Here is a 19,363-nt window from a genome sequence, read left to right as displayed (position 1 = left end):
AATCAATTGGGAATCGTTTGGAAGTGCATGGATTTCTGAATTAGTTATCATGAATATGATCTGAGCTTTAACCAATGGAACGCAAATCTGTAGAAAAGCTGAGACTCCAATTCAGAAGCTTGAACTTTAGGTGCTGGAGGGCTAGCATTTAATATTTTACAAACAAAGGATCTGCCAAATTGGGAATCGTTTAGGAATAGTTTGGGAATCAATTGGGAACCGTTTGGATGTGCATGGATTTCTGTATCAGTTACTCATGAATATGATCTGAGCTTCAACCAATGGAACACAAATCTGTAGAACAGCTGAGACTCCAACTCAAAAGCTCGAACTCTAGATGTTGGAGGGCTAGCGTATAATATTTTACAAACAAAGGATCTGCCAAATTGGGAATTCATTGGGAATCGATTGGGAATCGTTTAGGAATCGATTGGGAATCATTTGGAAGCACATGGATTTCTGTATTAGTTAGTTTGGATTTCCATGATTTTTTGCAGCTGTTTTTTACTTCGGGACTAAATATCCGATGTACTTTCATTATTTTTAACTCCATTCTGGATAAAAATACCCACGCTGGGTGAAAAATCAATGCAGCAACTTAGATAATTAATTTGCTGTTACAGAACTATCTACAGTATAACTCAACTTTGTAGCGTGGCCTCCTACTGTCTTGTTAGTGATTATAATGAACACTTTTTATGATGAATTATTGGGTCCTGTCCCAATACTTGCGCATGCAGCTTTGCATGCAGGATGTCCTGCTTCTTTCATGTTCCACAGAAGTGCTCATGAGTCTTTTACAAGCAAGTTCTCACCATATAACACTTTTGCAAAGGCTGTTTTCACAATTAATTGCAATCTCACGATGCTTTAGACACAGCTGATATATAGAGGTTTTTGCTTAAAACATGAAAGGAAAAGTCAATTTGAAAAATAATACATCAGCAGGCTTTTGCAAGGATGCAAAACAACATTTAAAAAAAAAACTTTGGTAAATATTTAATAAAAACTAGAAAGCAGTGGTAAATTACGTTAGACCACTACTGGAATCCATGATTCAAATAACCAGCGGTGCTATCAGGCGGGCGGGGATCTACATACAGACATGATTGGCTACGTCTGGTGGGGGGATAAAACAGTGGTAAAACATGTAAATGAAATTTAGCAATAGTTAGGGATGTAACGATACATTTTACCCACGATGCGATATGATTCACGATACTGGATTCATGATATGATTTTTTCCTGATTTTTTTTAAACAAAATGAAATTTAAGACAAATTATGACAAAATTTCCTTTTATTATTTCTCGCCCTTTTATTTCTGAGGTAGGTACAAATTATGCCAAATAATGCTTATTGTGTTAAAAAACTAAAATGAAATTTTAAAACAAATCCAACATTATATAAATAAATGAATAATACAAATAAAGAAAGTATCCTTACATAAATAAATTTGGCTGGAAAATCCCCTACCTGGCAACTTTGTGAAGTGCCATCAACCAGGCGAGGTAAATAGCGCCAGTGCCCTCTGCTGTTTAAAGTGAATATTGATTTATATTAAATGAATAACCGATTCGAATCGTGGCACATGTGCACTGAATTTTAACTGTCTTGTGGTGCATCGTTACATCCCTAGTAATAATAGTAAAAATATTTTAATAACTCAGGGATTATGTGCATATATTTCTATGTAAATGCACCATGTTTATTCTAGATCTGTACACTGTTTTACTGATGTTTATTTCAAACCAGTCTGTACAATTAAATCAAAACACTCAACACATTGCTTCTTAAAAACATTGTTTTTTTACAATGACATTTATTGGCACAGCTGTTACAACCCGGCACACAGCAGTTATTTTCACATAGGGCCACTGGGGGAGCAAATCAGGTAATTCATGCCCCATATCACGCATACGCAGCATACACAGCATACACAGCACGTATTACCCAACAGTGGTGTCATGCTGAAATGTGCACGCCTGCTGCCTGGTGCATCCCCTGTCAGGAGAGTGTGCTGCGCTAGTAATCAAGTAATAAGTGCCTTACAATCACTGCTCGTTTTGATTCCGCCTGACAGTTTTATTAGTCCTGGAGTGTTTGTACATCATTCTCTCTCAGATCTGTGCTTGTTTTACACGACTTGATACATGTGGCCATTGGTCCAATTTGGGGACACATGCTTTGGCTCTGAATGGGGTTTGTGTTAGCTTGCCAAATTAATGACTGCCTGAAGAAAAACCAATGCTGGCCAGACATGGTTAACATTTTTCTGTCCCTGTCCCTGTGGATCATTTGCGCTGGCCCTGCATGGGATTTGTCTGGGCCGATTTGGGTTGGAATGGTTTAGCTTGTTTCCAGAGTGCCCACAGCACGCCTACATAGGACCATTGTGGATGTTTTGCTGGACTGGGCTGGGGTTGGATGTGATGGATGCCATAGGCAGCCTAGGATGAGAAAAGATGATACATAAAATAGCAAGATAAATGTGGGCAGAAAGAAGAAGGTGCACACTGGTGAACTTGTATGTCCGACAAGCTTATGGTCAGGTGTACAAATACTTTTGGCCATATAGTGTAGCTGTTTACCACTGATTGTTTAAGTCACTGACTGAAATACAAAGATGAACGTCTGTTCAATTAAAAAAATCTTACTTTTCTGTTATTATTAGTACTTGGGGATAACTTTATCTCTGTTCTGCTCCTCTGACCCAGGCTCTGACCACAGGCAGCATTCCCGGCTTCATTGATGTTGTGATGAACCTGAACTCGCCGGCTCTTTTGGAGGACAACCTTATCTGGCAGGCCAAGAATGCTGGCAAAAGGATTATCTTCTACGGGGATGATACATGGGTGCGACTGTTTCCCAAGCAGTTCATGGAGTACGACGGCACCACTTCTTTCTTTGTCTCCGACTACACAGAGGTACAGGGACTGAAATATTTATCCTCACAGTGACGAAAATCAATGTTTAATGCTACTTTTTTTCTTTAAATAATTTTAGAATAAAATTAATAATAATTTTATCATTTTAATAATAATTTTAAATAAAATAATTGTTTTTGTTCTTACATATTGTACTTATTCGCAGTGAGGATACATTAAAATGAAATTACAAGAAGAAATGATAAAAACTGGCAACCAGAAATTATTCTAATTTATTTGCACACAATTTATTCATTTTTAAACGGTAAATTTTTTATGGGCAAAACTCAGTCAACTCTACACCCCTCCAAACATTTTGTTGAATCCATGGGCACATATTGGACCTTGAATTCTTAGATTTCATTATTCAGATATTAATTCTAGAGTTTGTTATTTGTGGTTTGAAGTGTGACCCGCTTCATGGCTTGAGCTATTGTTTAGCCTTTTTGATGGTGCAACATCCACCTACTAATTCAAACTACATGAAGAGTAAGGAAACCAGCTTGTGCTGGTCTGGATCCAGTCTTTACCAGGACTAAAGTAAAGGCAGAGCACCAAGATAAAAGCTAAATGTGTTACTTATATAATGCATCCTCATTCATTAGCCAATCAGAATCACTAGCTTAGCTTAGCCTCGTTGCTTGGTGTTCTTGCTAATCCAGTTAAGGCAAAGTTTACTATGGATACATGGATTACTGACGCTTCCAACCTTGTGGCTAGAGTTCCAGCATGACTAGCCTCAGTCCACAAATTCAGGATTTTAATCATGGAGGAACCCCATGTCCTCAACCCTATTTAACACATTCAGAATGAATTGGAACCCCATTTGTAATGCACTTTTTATGTTTAATAAATCACATGTCAGACACCTTCTGACCAATCACAGCTGGGAATTCAACATTGATCATTATACTACATATAATACTTACAGTATATTACAATATATTGGGCAGTTGTAGCCTAGTGGTTAAGATACTGGACTAGCAATCAAAATGTCCATGGTTTAAGTCCCACCACTGCGGTGTTGCCACTGTTGGGCCCTTGAGCAAGGCCCTTAACCCTCAATTGCTTAGATAATACATACTGTAAGTCGCTGAATGAGGATGAAAGCGTCTGCTAAATGCAAAAAATGTGAATGTAATGTAAACATCTGTATGTGTTGCCATAGCATCCATGGCCCTAAGTTTGCTAATGGGATGTCTCTTACTGACCAAAAAAAAAGGCAATGACCCAAATGTCTGTGTGTGTGTGTTTGCATTTGTGTATCTCAGGTGGATAATAATGTGACGCGTCATCTGGACAGCACCCTAAAAAGAGACGACTGGGACGTGTTGATCCTGCATTATCTGGGACTGGATCACATCGGACACATCAGCGGCCCTCACAGCTCTCTCGTCGGGCCCAAACTCTTTGAAATGGATAACGTCGTCAAGAAGATACACACCTCCCTCGTCACACCGGTACCTCTGGTTTCTTGATTCCACCGTGCAGTGGCCTCTTTCTCCTTGTTTTCTCTGTTGGCGTATCGATCCGTGTCTTTTGCTTCTCTGCAGTGCAGTCGATTTTCTCAGCCAACACCTGAACTGACACATTTTTAAACAGCTGACTAAAAGCAGGGCTGATTAGAAATCAAGCTGATCAAATGCTTGATTGACGTGATAAGATAATGATGAACTGAATCAGGTCCCACAGAGCCTAGTGCAGCGCATCATCCACACAGCTCAGACTCAAACCAGAGACTCTGGAGTAGAGTTTGTCGGGCTAGTTATTACTATACACTTAGCAGTAACTTCAATAGCTACAGCTATCTGGCGTCTACACTGATTATTGTACAGATGTACTTTGTGGGTTTACGATTATTGACTCACCTCTCTGTACCACATTTATAAATCAAATGGGACTCCAGTACGACCCATACAGACCAGATTTTATTTGGCTTGGACCATTCTGAGCACTGCAGTGATACTAAAGTTAAAATTACATAATGGTGTGTTGTACTGGTATACACACGATCAGGCAAAACATTGTGACCACCTCCTTGTTTCTACACTCGCTGTCCATTTTATCAGCTCCACTTAACATATAGAAGCACTCTGTAGTTCTACAATTACTGACTGTAGTCCATCTGTTTCTCTACATACCTTTTTAGCCTGCTTTCACCCTTTTCTTCAGTGGTCAGGACCCCACAGGGCCACCACAGAGCAGGTATTATTTGGGTGTTGGATCATTCTCAGCACTGCAGTGATACTAAAGTTAAATTTACATAATGGTGTGTTGTACTGGTATACACACGATCAGACAAAACATTGTGACCACCTCCTTGTTTCCACACTCACTGTCCATTTTATCAGCTCCACTTACCATATAAAAGCACTCTGTAGTTCTACAGTTACTGACTGTAGTCCATCTGTTTCTCTACATACCTTTTTAGCTTGCTTTCACCCTGTTCTTTAATGGTCAGGACCCCCACAGGACCACCACAGAGCAGGTATTATTTAGGTGGTGGATCATTCTCAGCACTGCAGTGACACTTAGTTAGTGTGTGTTGTGCTGGTATGAGTGGATCAGACACAGCAGCGCTGCTGGAGTTTTTAAATACCGTGTCCACTCACTGTCCACTCTATTAGACACTCCTACCTAGTTGGTCCACCTTGTAGATGTAAAGTCAGAGACGATCGCTCATCTATTGCTGCTGTTTGAGATGGTCATCTTCTAGACCTTCATCAGTGGTCACAGGACGCTGCCCACAGGGCGCTGTTGGCTGGATGTTTTTGGTTGGTGGACTATTTTCAGTCCAGCAGTGACAGTGCTACTGTGTCTTATCCACTCATACCAGCACAACACACACTAACACACCACCACCATGTCAGTGCCACTGCAGTGCTCAGAATGACCCACCACACAAATAATACCTGCTCTGTAGTGGTTCTGTGGGGTCCTGACCATTAAGGAACAGGGTGAAAGGGGGCAGAAAGAAGGAGGTGGTTTATTGTTATGGCTGATTGGTGTATTACACCCATAGAAAGGTTATCAGTTTATATTTTCTGTGGATACTTTGCTTTCCTGCATAAAGTTGGGATTTGTAAAGAAACAAACTACCAGCAAATTAAAACCTTATGTCTGCAAAGCTCTATGCAGGAAAAACCTGGCAACATTGGAGGTTTAAACATCACAGAGTTCTGCAATTCAGAAATGAAAATGAATGCTATCCAAACGAGCTGCTCCTGTAATAGGTCCGTTATTGCTTTTTGTAATGAAATGTATAGGACATTGTGTAACACAGCACCAGGATCTACAGAAGCTTAGCATTTTCTCCCCAGTAATCTCTAAGTATTCAGATTTCTTCCTCAGAACTTTCTGAACGTGCTTTGAGTAGGTTGAATGGCTTCTCTCTGGAACAGTGTGTTCTGCCCTGGGATGAACTGACCCGCTCTGCGGGGTGTATGCCTACCCTGCGCCAAGTGTTTCCATGTTGCACCAGGATCAATAGAAGATGAATAAATCATGCCGACGGTGGTAAAGCCCTGGGTTCAGTCTTCATCTTGACTGTTTGTAAAGAGTTTCACATGGATCCCTTTTACTCTTCCAAAAGGTGTTGGAAACAGTCTGAGATTTTGGTTCGTGTTAGCATTATCGCATGACTTAATTGATGCAGATTTGTCAGCTGAACATTCATTCATCTCCTGTTCTTCCACATTCCAAATGTGCTCTGTTAGAATAAGATCTAATGACTAGGGAGGCTATTGAACTACGCTGAACATATTGAGTTTATGAAATCAGTTTGAGACCACTTGTGCTTTGTGACCTATTATTATACTCTGTTTGTTTGTTTATTAGGATTTTAACATCATGTTTTACACTTTGGTTACATTCATAACAGGAACGATAGTTACTCATTACACAAGGTTCATCAGTTCACAAGGTTAGATCGAACAACCATGGACAATTTAGTATCTCCAATTCACCTCACTTGCATGTCTTTGGACTGTGGGAGGAAACCGGAGCACCCGGAGCAGACAAGGCGAGAACATGCAAACTCCACACAGAAAGGACCCGGACCTCCCCATCTGGGGATCGCACCCAGGACCTTCTTGCTGTGAGGCGACAGTGCTACCCACTTAGCCACTGTGCCGCCCTCTATTATTATACTAAGTTAGCCATCAGTGACATTTAGATTTGTTTGATTGGTGTTAGGAGTCCCAAGGAGTGCAAAGAAAACATTCCTTACACTATTACACTCCAACAAAACCAGCTGTTGACAGGACAAGTTGGGTTGGTGTTGTTTCCACCAAATTCCTATGCTATCATCCATCCAGCTGCATGGCAGATCAGAAATTGAGATTTATCAGAACAGACAGACAACTTTATTTCCAATCTTGAGCTGTGTAGTGTTGGTGAGCTTGTACCTTTCTAGTTTTGGCTGACAGGAGTGGATCATAATGTGGTCTTTTTCTGCTGAGCCAATCCGCCTCAGGGTCTGACGTGTTGTGCATTCTGCATTTTTTAAAGGCATCGCTATTTAAGTTATTGGTGCCTTCCTGTCAGTTTGAACCAGTCTGTCCATTCTCCTATACTTTACTGGATTTGTTAATGAAGATTTTTTTACTGGAGACTGTTTGTGAAAATCCCAGAAGATCAGCAGTCTGTGGCACCAGCACCCATCCCTCCGACAAAGCTAGTCAGATCCCATTTTTCCCCATCGAAATATTTAATGTACCCATAAACTTTAGCTCTTGAATCATGTCTGCATGATTTATACCGAGTGCTGCTGCCACCTGACATGGATAATTATTTGACTAAGCAGGCGTACAGGTGTTCCTAATAAAGTGGCCTGTAAGTGTAATTAAAGATGCGCTGTTAAAACCCTCGTCTGCAGTCTCGGCGTGTCTGGTTGGTCAGTGAGTTGGAACACAAAAATGTGGAGCTATAAAAAAATCTGGTACTAAATGTAGACCAATAAAAATGCAATAATCGGTCAGTTATTTTGGACTGAAGGAGCAAAATTATTATCTCGATTTTAATACAATTAATCACAACACTCTATTTTACCAGCTTATAAACACTATATTTACTTTTACATTTACATTTTCAGCATTTAGCAGACGCTCTTATCCAGAGTGGCTTACAAAAGTGCTTCCATAGTTAAAATGACCTTACTCTAGTTTAAGTAGACAACAGTTCAAGAAATAAAAACCCTGTTAGAACCAAAGTTTTTTTAAGCAAGAAATAAATAAGAGCATTAGTAAGTACATGACAGCTTAAGTGCTTAGTAAAGAGGTGATGAAGGTTTTTAATAATCTTTTTAAGACAGAGAGACTCTGATGCTCAGACAGACAAGGGAAGCTCGTTCCACCACACTCTAGAGCCTTGATACTTGTCTTCCACGAGTTCTGGGTGAAGGATCAAGTCGAGCGAGACTAGTGACTCGGAGGTTGCATGGTACAGAGAGGGTTTGATTAGACCTCGAAGGTGTTTTAAACTGATTGTGTGTAGCTACAAGAAGCCAGTGAATAGAACGCAGCAGTGGGGTAATGTGGCAGTGTTTAGGTTGGTTAAAAACCAGGCGAGCAGCTGCACTTTGGATGAGTTGCAAGGGTTTAATAGTGGACATAAGAGCACCTGCCAGGAGGGAGTTGCAGTAGTCCAGTTGTGAGATGGACTAGAATCCGAGTGGCTTCCATGGAGAGAAATGGACGAATCTTCTTGATATATCCTTCTTGATATGAATCTTCTATATCCTTCTTTGTATCTCGTGTAATGGTGAATTGCTTTTGTAGGTGATTTTGATCAAGTATTTAAGCTCTAGAGCTCTCAGAGCTCAAGACACCTAACAAAAGTGTTGTCTGAGGTTCCTTTCTAGAGACCTCTGGCAGCTCTTTGTGTGTGTGTGTGTGTGTGTGTGTGTGTGTGTGTAATTTCAGTCTTTGATTAGTTTACCCGAATTCCCCGACATGTCGCTTTGCTGATATTTTATTTAATGGAATCATTACTGCTATTCTGTTCTCCTGCATTTTTAACACAACCAGCCCTGAATCTTTTACTCGCTTTTAAAGTCAGTTAATAGACAAGCTTCTTTTTCTTTCTTCTCTCCAGTTCTTCCACCTCTTCTTCCTTTTTTCTTTTTTTCTCTGAAATAGTACACTAGAGATCTCAGTTCTGGTTTGGTGGCTGAAATCTCAGGTGAGACACTGTGACCCATATGCAGATAATACCGTGATGACACTGCGGCTCTGTGCTGATATTAATACTGAAACTTCTCACTCTGTTTTCAGACTTTTCAGACTTTTCTCTTTTAAATGCCTTTAATTTTCTACTTAACTAACCTTAAAAAAATCAAGATATGCAAATCCAACCTTTGTCTCATTTTATTACAGTAGTGCTAAATCACTAGTAGGGTTGGACGTGATCTGGTAACAAAAATATACATCTGCTAGAAAATTCCTTAAACTGGCTTTGTTTGAATAAAAACATGAAATTTAAATAATATTGCAGTTTAAAAAACTTGAGCATTTTAGTCTGGTTGAAAGGCAGCTGTAAGGTAATACTGGGACTGGGACTGAATTATGATCTAAATACACATAATTAACATAAAGATCTAGATGATTTTAAAGTTTGTACATTTATTAACAGACAGTAACACTGCTGTTCCTCCTGATTCTTAAGTTGAAAGATCATTTTTAAACATGTTGCAGAAGGTTGTTTATAGCAGAGATGTTCACAAGTCACAAAATACGAGTCCGAGTCGAGTCACGAGTTATCAGGCTAAAGTCCGAGTCAAGTCACAAGTCTTTAGGCTAGAGTCTGAGTCAAGTCAAAAGTCTTTAGGCTAGAGTCTGAGTCAAGTCAAAAGTCTTTAGGCTAGAGTCTGAGTCAAGTCAAAAGTCTTTAGGCTAGAGTCTGAGTCAAGTCACGAGTCAATATAATATACACAAAACATATATTGGAAATGTAGCGTAGAAATAAACAAATAATATGTAAGTTCAGATAAACAATAACAACAGATTAGCGACTGTATTTTGCTGTTTTACTTAGTGCCTTTAATTTCCTAGGTACCAGTTAAAAGCTTAAACTGACATTTTGTTTTCATTGCAAATTACTGCACAGCGGCCAAAATCCAAAACACAGCAAAATATCCAAAACCACTGCTTACCTTAGCTTATGTTGTTCCAGATGCTATTAAATTTATGACCGTGTGTCCCATTAGGAATATAATCCGTTATTTTGTAAATGTGCTTATAATTAAAAACTTTCAAACTTTTTTCGGTTGTGAAGTAAAACACTAACTTGTTAGAAAGCCAATCAAGCGTTTCATTGACAATCATCTGTGTGACGCTGAAATACATGCAAATAAGAGCATTTCTTACTAAAAATTACAATCAGAAGGTCTGATTGATTCAGAAAGCATTTTTTTCAATCATTAGTGCCAATTCTGTAGGAGCATTTCATTCACATTAGCTGTTACTGTGAAATGCACTATGTATTCCACCATTTTAAGTGAGATTCATAGGGAGCGACGCTTCATCACTACACCGGAAGCTGGCTGGAACATTTACCCATTGTGTGTGTTGCGGGTTAAGACGGCCGGAGCGTTATTAGAGAGCAGAAAATGACATGATCAGAATGATGTCGGATCATATATATATATATAATTGTCACACGTAACTAATGTTGTCGACTTTTGTTGTTCACAAGTAATTTTTTGCGAGTCACGAAGTCGAGTCCGAGTCACTTGAAACGAGTCCGAGTTGAGTCTGAAGTCGCTGTGTGTGCGACTTACGTGCGACTCTGGTTTATAGTCAAAACACAGGCTTCCAGTTTTCGCTTTTGGAACTGTGGGTAACCTCGACATTGATCAACATTTTATCTGTTCAGGTCTGTTTTGATTTGATTCTGGACAGAAATGATGTTATCTGCTTTCTGCTGGTTCTCCATGGAGCAGAATATGAATTAAAAATCCTGTAAGCAATAAAACAGAACAATAGAAACTTGCTCTGCCTCCTTTCCCAGTCAGCATAAATGCTTAATCATATTTATTTAAAACGTCTGTTGCATTATTTAACCACTTCAATAATGCAGAGGGAGCTCTAACTCAAACCTATTCATTTCCAATAGAGATGTTTCACAGCTGGCTGAATGAGTAACTAATTGGTGATTACATGCTTAAATCCGTGTCGCACTAGGGTGTTCTCCCTGCTCCAGGCTGCTGGTGTACGCATATATACAGGGGTTGGACAAAATAACTGAAACACCTGTCATTTTAGTGTGGGAGGTTTCATGGCTAAATTGGACCAGTCTGGTGGCCAATCTTCATTAATTGCACATTGCACCAGTAAGAGCAGAGTGTGAAGGTTCAATTAGCAGGGTAAGAGCACAGTTTTGCTCAAAATATTGCAATGCACACAACATTATGGGTGACATACCAGAGTTCAAAAGAGGACAAATTGTTGGTGCACGTCTTGCTGGCGCATCTGTAACCAAGACAGCAAGTCTTTGTGATGTATCAAGAGCCACGGTATCCAGGGTAATGTCAGCATACCACCAAGAAGGACAAACCACATCCAACAGGATTAACTGTGGACGCAAGAGGAAGCTGTCTGAAAGGGATGTTCGGGTGCTAACCCAGATTGTATCCAAAAAACATAAAACCACGGCTGCCCAAATCACGGCAGAATTGAATGTGCACCTCGACTCTCCTGTTTCCACCAGAACTGTCCGTCGGGAGCTCCACAGGGTCAATATACACGGCCGGGCTGCTATAGCCAAACCTTTGGTCACTCGTGCCAATGCCAAACGTCGGTTTCAATGGTGCAAGGAGCGCAAATCTTGGGCTGTGGACAATGTGAAACATGTATTGTTCTCTGATGAGTCCACCTTTACTGTTTTCCCCACATCCGGGAGAGTTACGGTGTGGAGAAGCCCCAAAGAAGCGTACCACCCAGACTGTTGCATGCCCAGAGTGAAGCATGGGGGTGGATCAGTGATGGTTTGGGCTGCCATATCATGGCATTCCCTTGGCCCAATACTTGTGCTAGATGGGCGCGTCACTGCCAAGGACTACCGAACCATTCTGGAGGACCATGTGCATCCAATGGCGGTGCCGTGTATCAGGATGACAATGCACCAATACACACAGCAAGACTGGTGAAAGATTGGTTTGATGAACATGAAAGTGAAGTTGAACATCTCCCATGGCCTGCACAGTCACCAGATCTAAATATTATTGAGCCACTTTGGGGTGTTTTGGAGAAGCGAGTCAGGAAACGTTTTCCTCCACCAGCATCACGTAGTGACCTGGCCACTATCCTGCAAGAAGAATGGCTTAAAATCCCTCTGACCACTGTGCAGGACTTGTATATGTCATTTCCAAGACGAATTGACGCTGTATTGGCCGCAAAAGGAGGCCCTACACCATACTAATAAATTATTGTGGTCTAAAACCAGGTGTTTCAGTTATTTTGTCCAACCCCTGTATATATATACAGTGTATCACAAAAGTGAGTACACCCCTCACATTTCTGCAAATATTTCATTATATCTTTTCATGGGACAACACTATAGACATGAAACTTGGATATAACTTAGAGTAGTCAGTGTACAGCTTGTATAGCAGTGTAGATTTACTGTCTTCTGAAAATAACTCAACACACAGCCATTAATGTCTAAATAGCTGGCAACATAAGTGAGTACACCCCACAGTGAACATGTCCAAATTGTGCCCAAATGTGTCGTTGTCCCTCCCTGGTGTCATGTGTCAAGGTCCCAGGTGTAAATGGGGAGCAGGGCTGTTAAATTTGGTGTTTTGGGTACAATTCTCTCATACTGGCCACTGGATATTCAACATGGCACCTCATGGCAAAGAACTCTCTGAGGATGTGAGAAATAGAATTGTTGCTCTCCACAAAGATGGCCTGGGCTATAAGAAGATTGCTAACACCCTGAAACTGAGCTACAGCATGGTGGCCAAGGTCATACAGCGGTTTTCCAGGACAGGTTCCACTCGGAACAGGCTTCGCCAGGGTCGACCAAAGAAGTTGAGTCCACGTGTTCGGCGTCATATCCAGAGGTTGGCTTTAAAAAATAGACACATGAGTGCTGCCAGCATTGCTGCAGAGGTTGAAGACGTGGGAGGTCAGCCTGTCAGTGCTCAGACCATACGCCGCACACTGCATCGACTCGGTCTGCATGGTCGTCATCCCAGAAGGAAGCTGACGCACAAGAAAGCCCGCAAACAGTTTGCTGAAGACAAGCAGTCCAAGAACATGGATTACTGGAATGCCCTGTGGTCTGACGAGACCAAGATAAACTTGTTTGGCTCAGATGGTGTCCAGCATGTGTGGCGGCGCCCTGGTGAGAAGTACCAAGACAACTGTATCTTGCCTACAGTCAAGCATGGTGGTGGTAGCATCATGGTCTTGGGCTGCATGAGTGTTGCTGGCACTGGGGAGCTGCGGTTCATTGAGGGAAACATGAATTCCAACATGTACTGTGACATTCTGAAACAGAGCATGATCCCCTCCCTTCGAAAACTGGGCCTCATGGCAGTTTTCCAACAGGATAACGACCCCAAACACAACCTCCAAGATGACAACTGCCTTGCTGAGGAAGCTGAAGGTAAAGGTGATGGACTAAACCCAATTGAGCACCTGTGGCGCATCCTCAAGTGGAAGGTGGAGGAGTTCAAGGTGTCTAACATCCACCAGCTCCGTGATGTCATCATGGAGGAGTGGAAGAGGATTCCAGTAGCAACCTGTGCAGCTCTGGTGAATTCCATGCCCAGGAGGGTTAAGGCAGTGCTGGATAATAATGGTGGTCACACAAAATATTGACACTTTGGGCACAATTTGGACATGTTCACTGTGGGGTGTACTCACTTATGTTGCCAGCCATTTAGACATTAATGGCTGTGTGTTGAGTTATTTTCAGAAGACAGTAAATCTACACTGCTATACAAGTTGTACACTGACTACTCTAAGTTATATCCAAGTTTTAGTTCTATAGTGTTGTCCCATGAAATGTGAGCGGTGTACTCACTTTTGTGATACACTGTATATATATATATATACAGTGTATCACAAAAGTGAGTACACCCCTCACATTTCTGCAGATATTTAAGTATATCTTTTCATGGGACAACACTGACAAAATGACACTTTGACACAATGAAAAGTAGTCTGTGTGCAGCTTATATAACAGTGTACATTTATTCTTCCCTCAAAATAACTCAATATACAGCCATTAATGTCTAAACCACCGGCAACAAAAGTGAGTACACCCCTTAGTGAAAGTTCCTGAAGTGTCAATATTTTGTGTGGCCACCATTATTTCCCAGAACTGCCTTAACTCTCCTGGGCATGGAGTTTACCAGAGCTTCACAGGTTGCCACTGGAATGCTTTTCCACTCCTCCAGGAGCTGGCGGATATTCGAGACTTTGCGCTCCTCCACCTTCCGCTTGAGGATGCCCCAAAGATGTTCTATTGGGTTTAGGTCTGGAGACATGCTTGGCCAGTCCATCACCTTTACCCTCAGCCTCTTCAATAAAGCAGTGGTCGTCTTAGAGGTGTGTTTGGGGTCATTATCATGCTGGAACACTGCCCTGCGACCCAGTTTCCAGAGGGAGGGGATCATGCTCTGCTTCAGTATTTCACAGTACATATTGGAGTTCATGCGTCCCTCAATGAAATGTAACTCCCCAACACCTGCTGCACTCATGCAGCCCCAGACCATGGCATTCCCACCACCATGCTTGACTGTAGGCATGACACACTTATCTTTGTACTCCTCACCTGATTGCTGCCACACATGCTTGAGACCATCTGAACCAAACAAATTAATCTTGGTCTCATCAGACCATAGGACATGGTTCTAGTAATCCATGTCCTTTGTTGACATGTCTTCAGCAAACTGTTTGCGGGCTTTCTTGTGTAGAGACTTCAGAAGAGGCTTCCTTCTGGGGTGACAGCCATGCAGACCAATTTGATGTAGTGTGCGGCGTATGGTCTGAGCACTGACAGGCTGACCCCCCACCTTTTCAATCTCTGCAGCAATGCTGACAGCACTCCTGCGCCTATCTTTCAAAGACAGCAGTTGGATGTGACGCTGAGCACGTGCACTCAGCTTCTTTGGACGACCAATGCGAAGTCTGTTCTGAGTGGACCCTGCTCTTTTAAAACGCTGGATGATCTTGGCCACTGTGCTGCAGCTCAGTTTCAGGGTGTTGGCAATCTTCTTGTAGCCTTGGCCATCTTCATGTAGCGCAACAATTCGTCTTTTAAGATCCTCAGAGAGTTCTTTGCCATGAGGTGCCATGTTGGAACTTTCAGTGACCAGTATGAGAGAGTGTGAGAGCTGTACTACTAAATTGAACACACCTGCTCCCTATGCACACCTGAGACCTAGTAACACAAGGTCACATGACATTTTGGAGGGAAAATGACAAGCAGTGCTCAATTTGGACATTTAGGGGTGTAGTCTCTTAGGGGTGTACTCACTTTTGTTGCCGGTGGTTTAGACATTAATGGCTGTATATTGAGTTATTTTGAGGGAAGAATAAATGTACACTGTTATATAAGCTGCACACAGACTACTTTTCATTGTGTCAAAGTGTCATTTTGTCAGTGTTGTCCCATGAAAAGATATACTTAAATATCTGCAGAAATGTGAGGGGTGTACTCACTTTTGTGATACACTGTATATATATATATATATATATATATATATATATATATACAGTATATATACAGGTCCTTCTAAAAAAATTAGCATATTGTGATAAAGTTCATTATTTTCCATAATGTAATGATAAAAATTAAACTTTCATATATTTTAGATTCATTGCACACCAACTGAAATATTTCAGGTCTTTTATTCTTTTAATACTGATGATTTTGGCATACAGCTCATGAAAACCCAAAATTCCTATCTCAAAAAATTAGCATATCATGAAAAGGTTCTCTAAACGAGCTATTAACCTAATCATCTGAATCAACGAATTAACTCTAAACACCTGCAAAAGATTCCTGAGGCTTTTAAAAACTCCCAGCCTGGTTCATTACTCAAAACTGCAATCATGGGTAAGACTGCCGACCTGACTGCTGTCCAGAAGGCCATCATTGACACCCTCAAGCAAGAGGGTAAGACACAGAAAGAAATTTCTGAACGAATAGGCTGTTCCCAGAGTGCTGTATCAAGGCACCTCAGTGGGAAGTCTGTGGGAAGGAAAAAGTGTGGCAGAAAACGCTGCACAACGAGAAGAGGTGACCGGACCCTGAGGAAGATTGTGGAGAAGGGCCGATTCCAGACCTTGGGGGACCTGCGGAAGCAGTGGACTGAGTCTGGAGTAGAAACATCCAGAGCCACCGTGCACAGGCGTGTGCAGGAAATGGGCTACAGGTGCCGCATTCCCCAGGTCAAGCCACTTTTGAACCAGAAACAGCAGCACTGGACTGTTGCTCAGTGGTCCAAAGTACTGTTTTCGGATGAAAGCAAATTTTGCATGTCATTCGGAAATCAAGGTGCCACAGTCTGGAGGAAGACTGGGGAGAAGGAAATGCCAAAATTCCTGAAGTCCAGTGTCAAGTACCCACAGTCAGTGATGGTCTGGGGTGCCATGTCAGCTGCTGGTGTTGGTCCACTGTGTTTTATCAAGGGCATGGTCAATGCAGCTAGCTATCAGGAGATTTTGGAGCACTTCATGCTTCCATCTGCTGAAAAGCTTTATGGAGATGAAGATTTCATTTTTCAGCACGACCTGGCACCTGCTCACAGTGCCAAAACCACTGGTGAATGGTTTACTGACCATGGTATTACTGTGCTCAATTGGCCTGCCAACTCTCCTGACCTGAACCCCATAGAGAATCTGTGGGATATTGTGAAGAGAAAGTTGAGAGACACAAGACACAACACTCTGGATGAGCTTAAGGCCGCTATCGAAGCATCCTGGGCCTCCATAACACCTCAGCAGTGCCACAGGCTGATTGCCTCCATGCCACGCCGCATTGAAGCAGTCATTTCTGCAAAAGGATTCCCGACCAAGTATTGAGTGCATAACTGAACATAATTATTTGAAGGTTGACTTTTTTTGTATTAAAAACACTTTTCTTTTATTGGTCGGATGAAATATGCTAATTTTTTGAGATAGGAATTTTGGGTTTTCATGAGCTGTATGCCAAAATCATCAGTATTAAAACAATAAAAGACCTGAAATATTTCAGTTGGTGTGCAATGAATCTAAAATATATGAAAGTTTAATTTTTATCATTACATTATGGAAAATAATGAACTTTATCACAATATGCTAATTTTTTGAGAAGGACCTGTATATGCAAATCCTCTCAGTAAGCAGGTCTTGTGTCGAAATGTGGATGGTCTTTCGTTGTTCTGCATGTTTTAGCAAACCAGCTAGTCTGAGTTTTTATTTATTTATTTTATTTATTGGAGATTTATTTTATAATTTTTTTTTCCAGCAAGTAGAACTCATCATGGTGCAGGCTTGGCATCGTTGTCATCTTTATTTACATGTCTTGCCACTTGAAATTTAACAGCATAATAATAATAATAATAATAATAATAACAATAATAATTTTTTATAATGATAACAAAATGTTTAATAAAAATAATAAATTAATAAAAGAAAAGAAAAAAGCAGTTTTATCAAAAGCAGAAAAAGTAATAATAATAATAATAAAAATAATAGTAATGGTGGTGATGATAATTTTTTATAATGATAGAAATTTTATAATAATATTATTATATTATTATAATGATAATATATTCATAAAACAGTAATTTATTATAATAAAAATGTTTAACATTATTAACACAATAATAATAACAATAAATACATTTAAGAAAAGGCAAAAGAAAACTTACTTCTACTCTTAATATGATTAACAACAACAATAATAATAACAAAATTATAATAATGATTAATTGTGATATTTTAATTATAATAATAAAATGTTTAATAATATAACAATATTAATAATAATAATAAGAGTTTTAATTAATTAAATAGAAAACTGTCACTTTACAGTTTCATGGTTTTCCTTTACACACACCCAAGTATCCAGAAAAAAGGCACTATACTTACTATTTGTGTATACACAGTACTTACCCAGTGCTTACCAATTTATAGCCTTTCATTCATCCTATTTTCTCCACTTCCCATTGCAGCCCATCCTCAAATAACAACACACCTGCTACAGTTGTCACATTTGACCATTACAGGACAAAATGCATGTCTGTTCGAACAGTTCATTATAACTAAACATTCTAATCATATTTAATAAAGAAACACTTGGTATAGTGAAGCTGTTTCTGACAACATTGGTTTTCACTCCAGTTCACTAATGTTGGGCAACATACAGTATTTGCTTTTTAGTCCAATGGCAGTGTGCTTTACACCAATTCATCTGACACTTGGCGTTACATGTGATGGTGTTACGATTGGTTGCTATTGCACTTGTGTTAGTGTGACTATTAAAATGTGTCTTACTGCTTTGTGACTGAGCTGTTGTTACTCATAGAAATCCTCACTTTATGACAGTAAGTAGCACATATAGGGTCGCTGTAGAGTGGAAATTTGAACTGACTTGTCAGAAAGTACAATTGTGTGACAGAATCACAATGAATGACACTCAGCTCCTGAAAAACACTTCAGCACCTGGCAGCCTGGCAGCTGAATGTGAGCTTGATAGATGTCAGGGGAACGCTGTCCGCCCGGCTCTTACCTGCTGTGGTGTTGCAGTATGACAGTGCTCCTGGGCACTGAGTAACATCAGTGAGGAAATGGTTTGCCAAGTTTGGTGAGGAGGAAAGTTTAGATAGTGAGTCCTCCATAAGTCTTTGCTTGTATTCAAGGATTTGGTCCTGTTTTCTACAAACCCCTTTCCAGAAAAGTTGGGACATTTTGTAAAATGCTCTAAAACAAGAATCTGTGATTTGTTTATTCATTTGAACCTTTATTTACTGAAAATGCAAAGAAAAGCTTTTAAATGTTTTCCAGACTTGCACTACACTGACACAGTGTAGAGTTCTCCATATTTCCTGAATCTTTTCACAATATTATGTATGGTAGATGGTAAAATACCTACATTATTTGCAATCTTGTGGTTTGAATGTGTTTTTTTAACTGACTGACAATTCTCTCATAAAGTTTGGCACAAAGTGGTAATTCATTATCCTTCTTAGCTTGCAAAGACTGAGCCTTCAGTGGATCCTCTTTTTATACCCAGTCATGATTCCCTCACCTGTTACCAATTCACCTGCTTACTGTGGAATATTCTATTCACTTTTGACTCCTATTTTGTCCCCATGTCAATTTTTAAGTGTTTTTAAGTGTTTTTTTATATTTATTTAAATATAATCAAGTTGGTCAGCCAAAAGAGTTCTCTGTCACTTGTCAGGTTGTTTCTTTAAACTTTTGCTCATTAAATAAA

General features: G+C 40.3%; 1 protein-coding gene across 1 annotated transcript in view; it reads left to right on the top strand.

Annotated features, from left to right (window-relative positions):
• pigg (phosphatidylinositol glycan anchor biosynthesis class G (EMM blood group)) overlaps positions 1–19,363 on the top strand; it is a 133,567-nt gene that overhangs the window by 16,618 nt on the left and 97,586 nt on the right. The window contains exons 3-4 of the mRNA XM_063000958.1: positions 2,717–2,926; positions 4,198–4,386. Of these exons, the coding sequence (XP_062857028.1) occupies positions 2,717–2,926; positions 4,198–4,386 (399 nt within the window). The remainder of the gene's footprint in view (positions 1–2,716; positions 2,927–4,197; positions 4,387–19,363) is intronic.

Source organism: Trichomycterus rosablanca, chromosome 8 (genome assembly GCF_030014385.1).
Source record: "Trichomycterus rosablanca isolate fTriRos1 chromosome 8, fTriRos1.hap1, whole genome shotgun sequence".
In the NCBI taxonomy this organism is placed as follows: domain Eukaryota; kingdom Metazoa; phylum Chordata; class Actinopteri; order Siluriformes; family Trichomycteridae; genus Trichomycterus; species Trichomycterus rosablanca.
The sequence above is the reverse complement of the archived record's forward strand: the minus strand, read 5'-3'. Positions and strand labels throughout refer to the sequence as shown.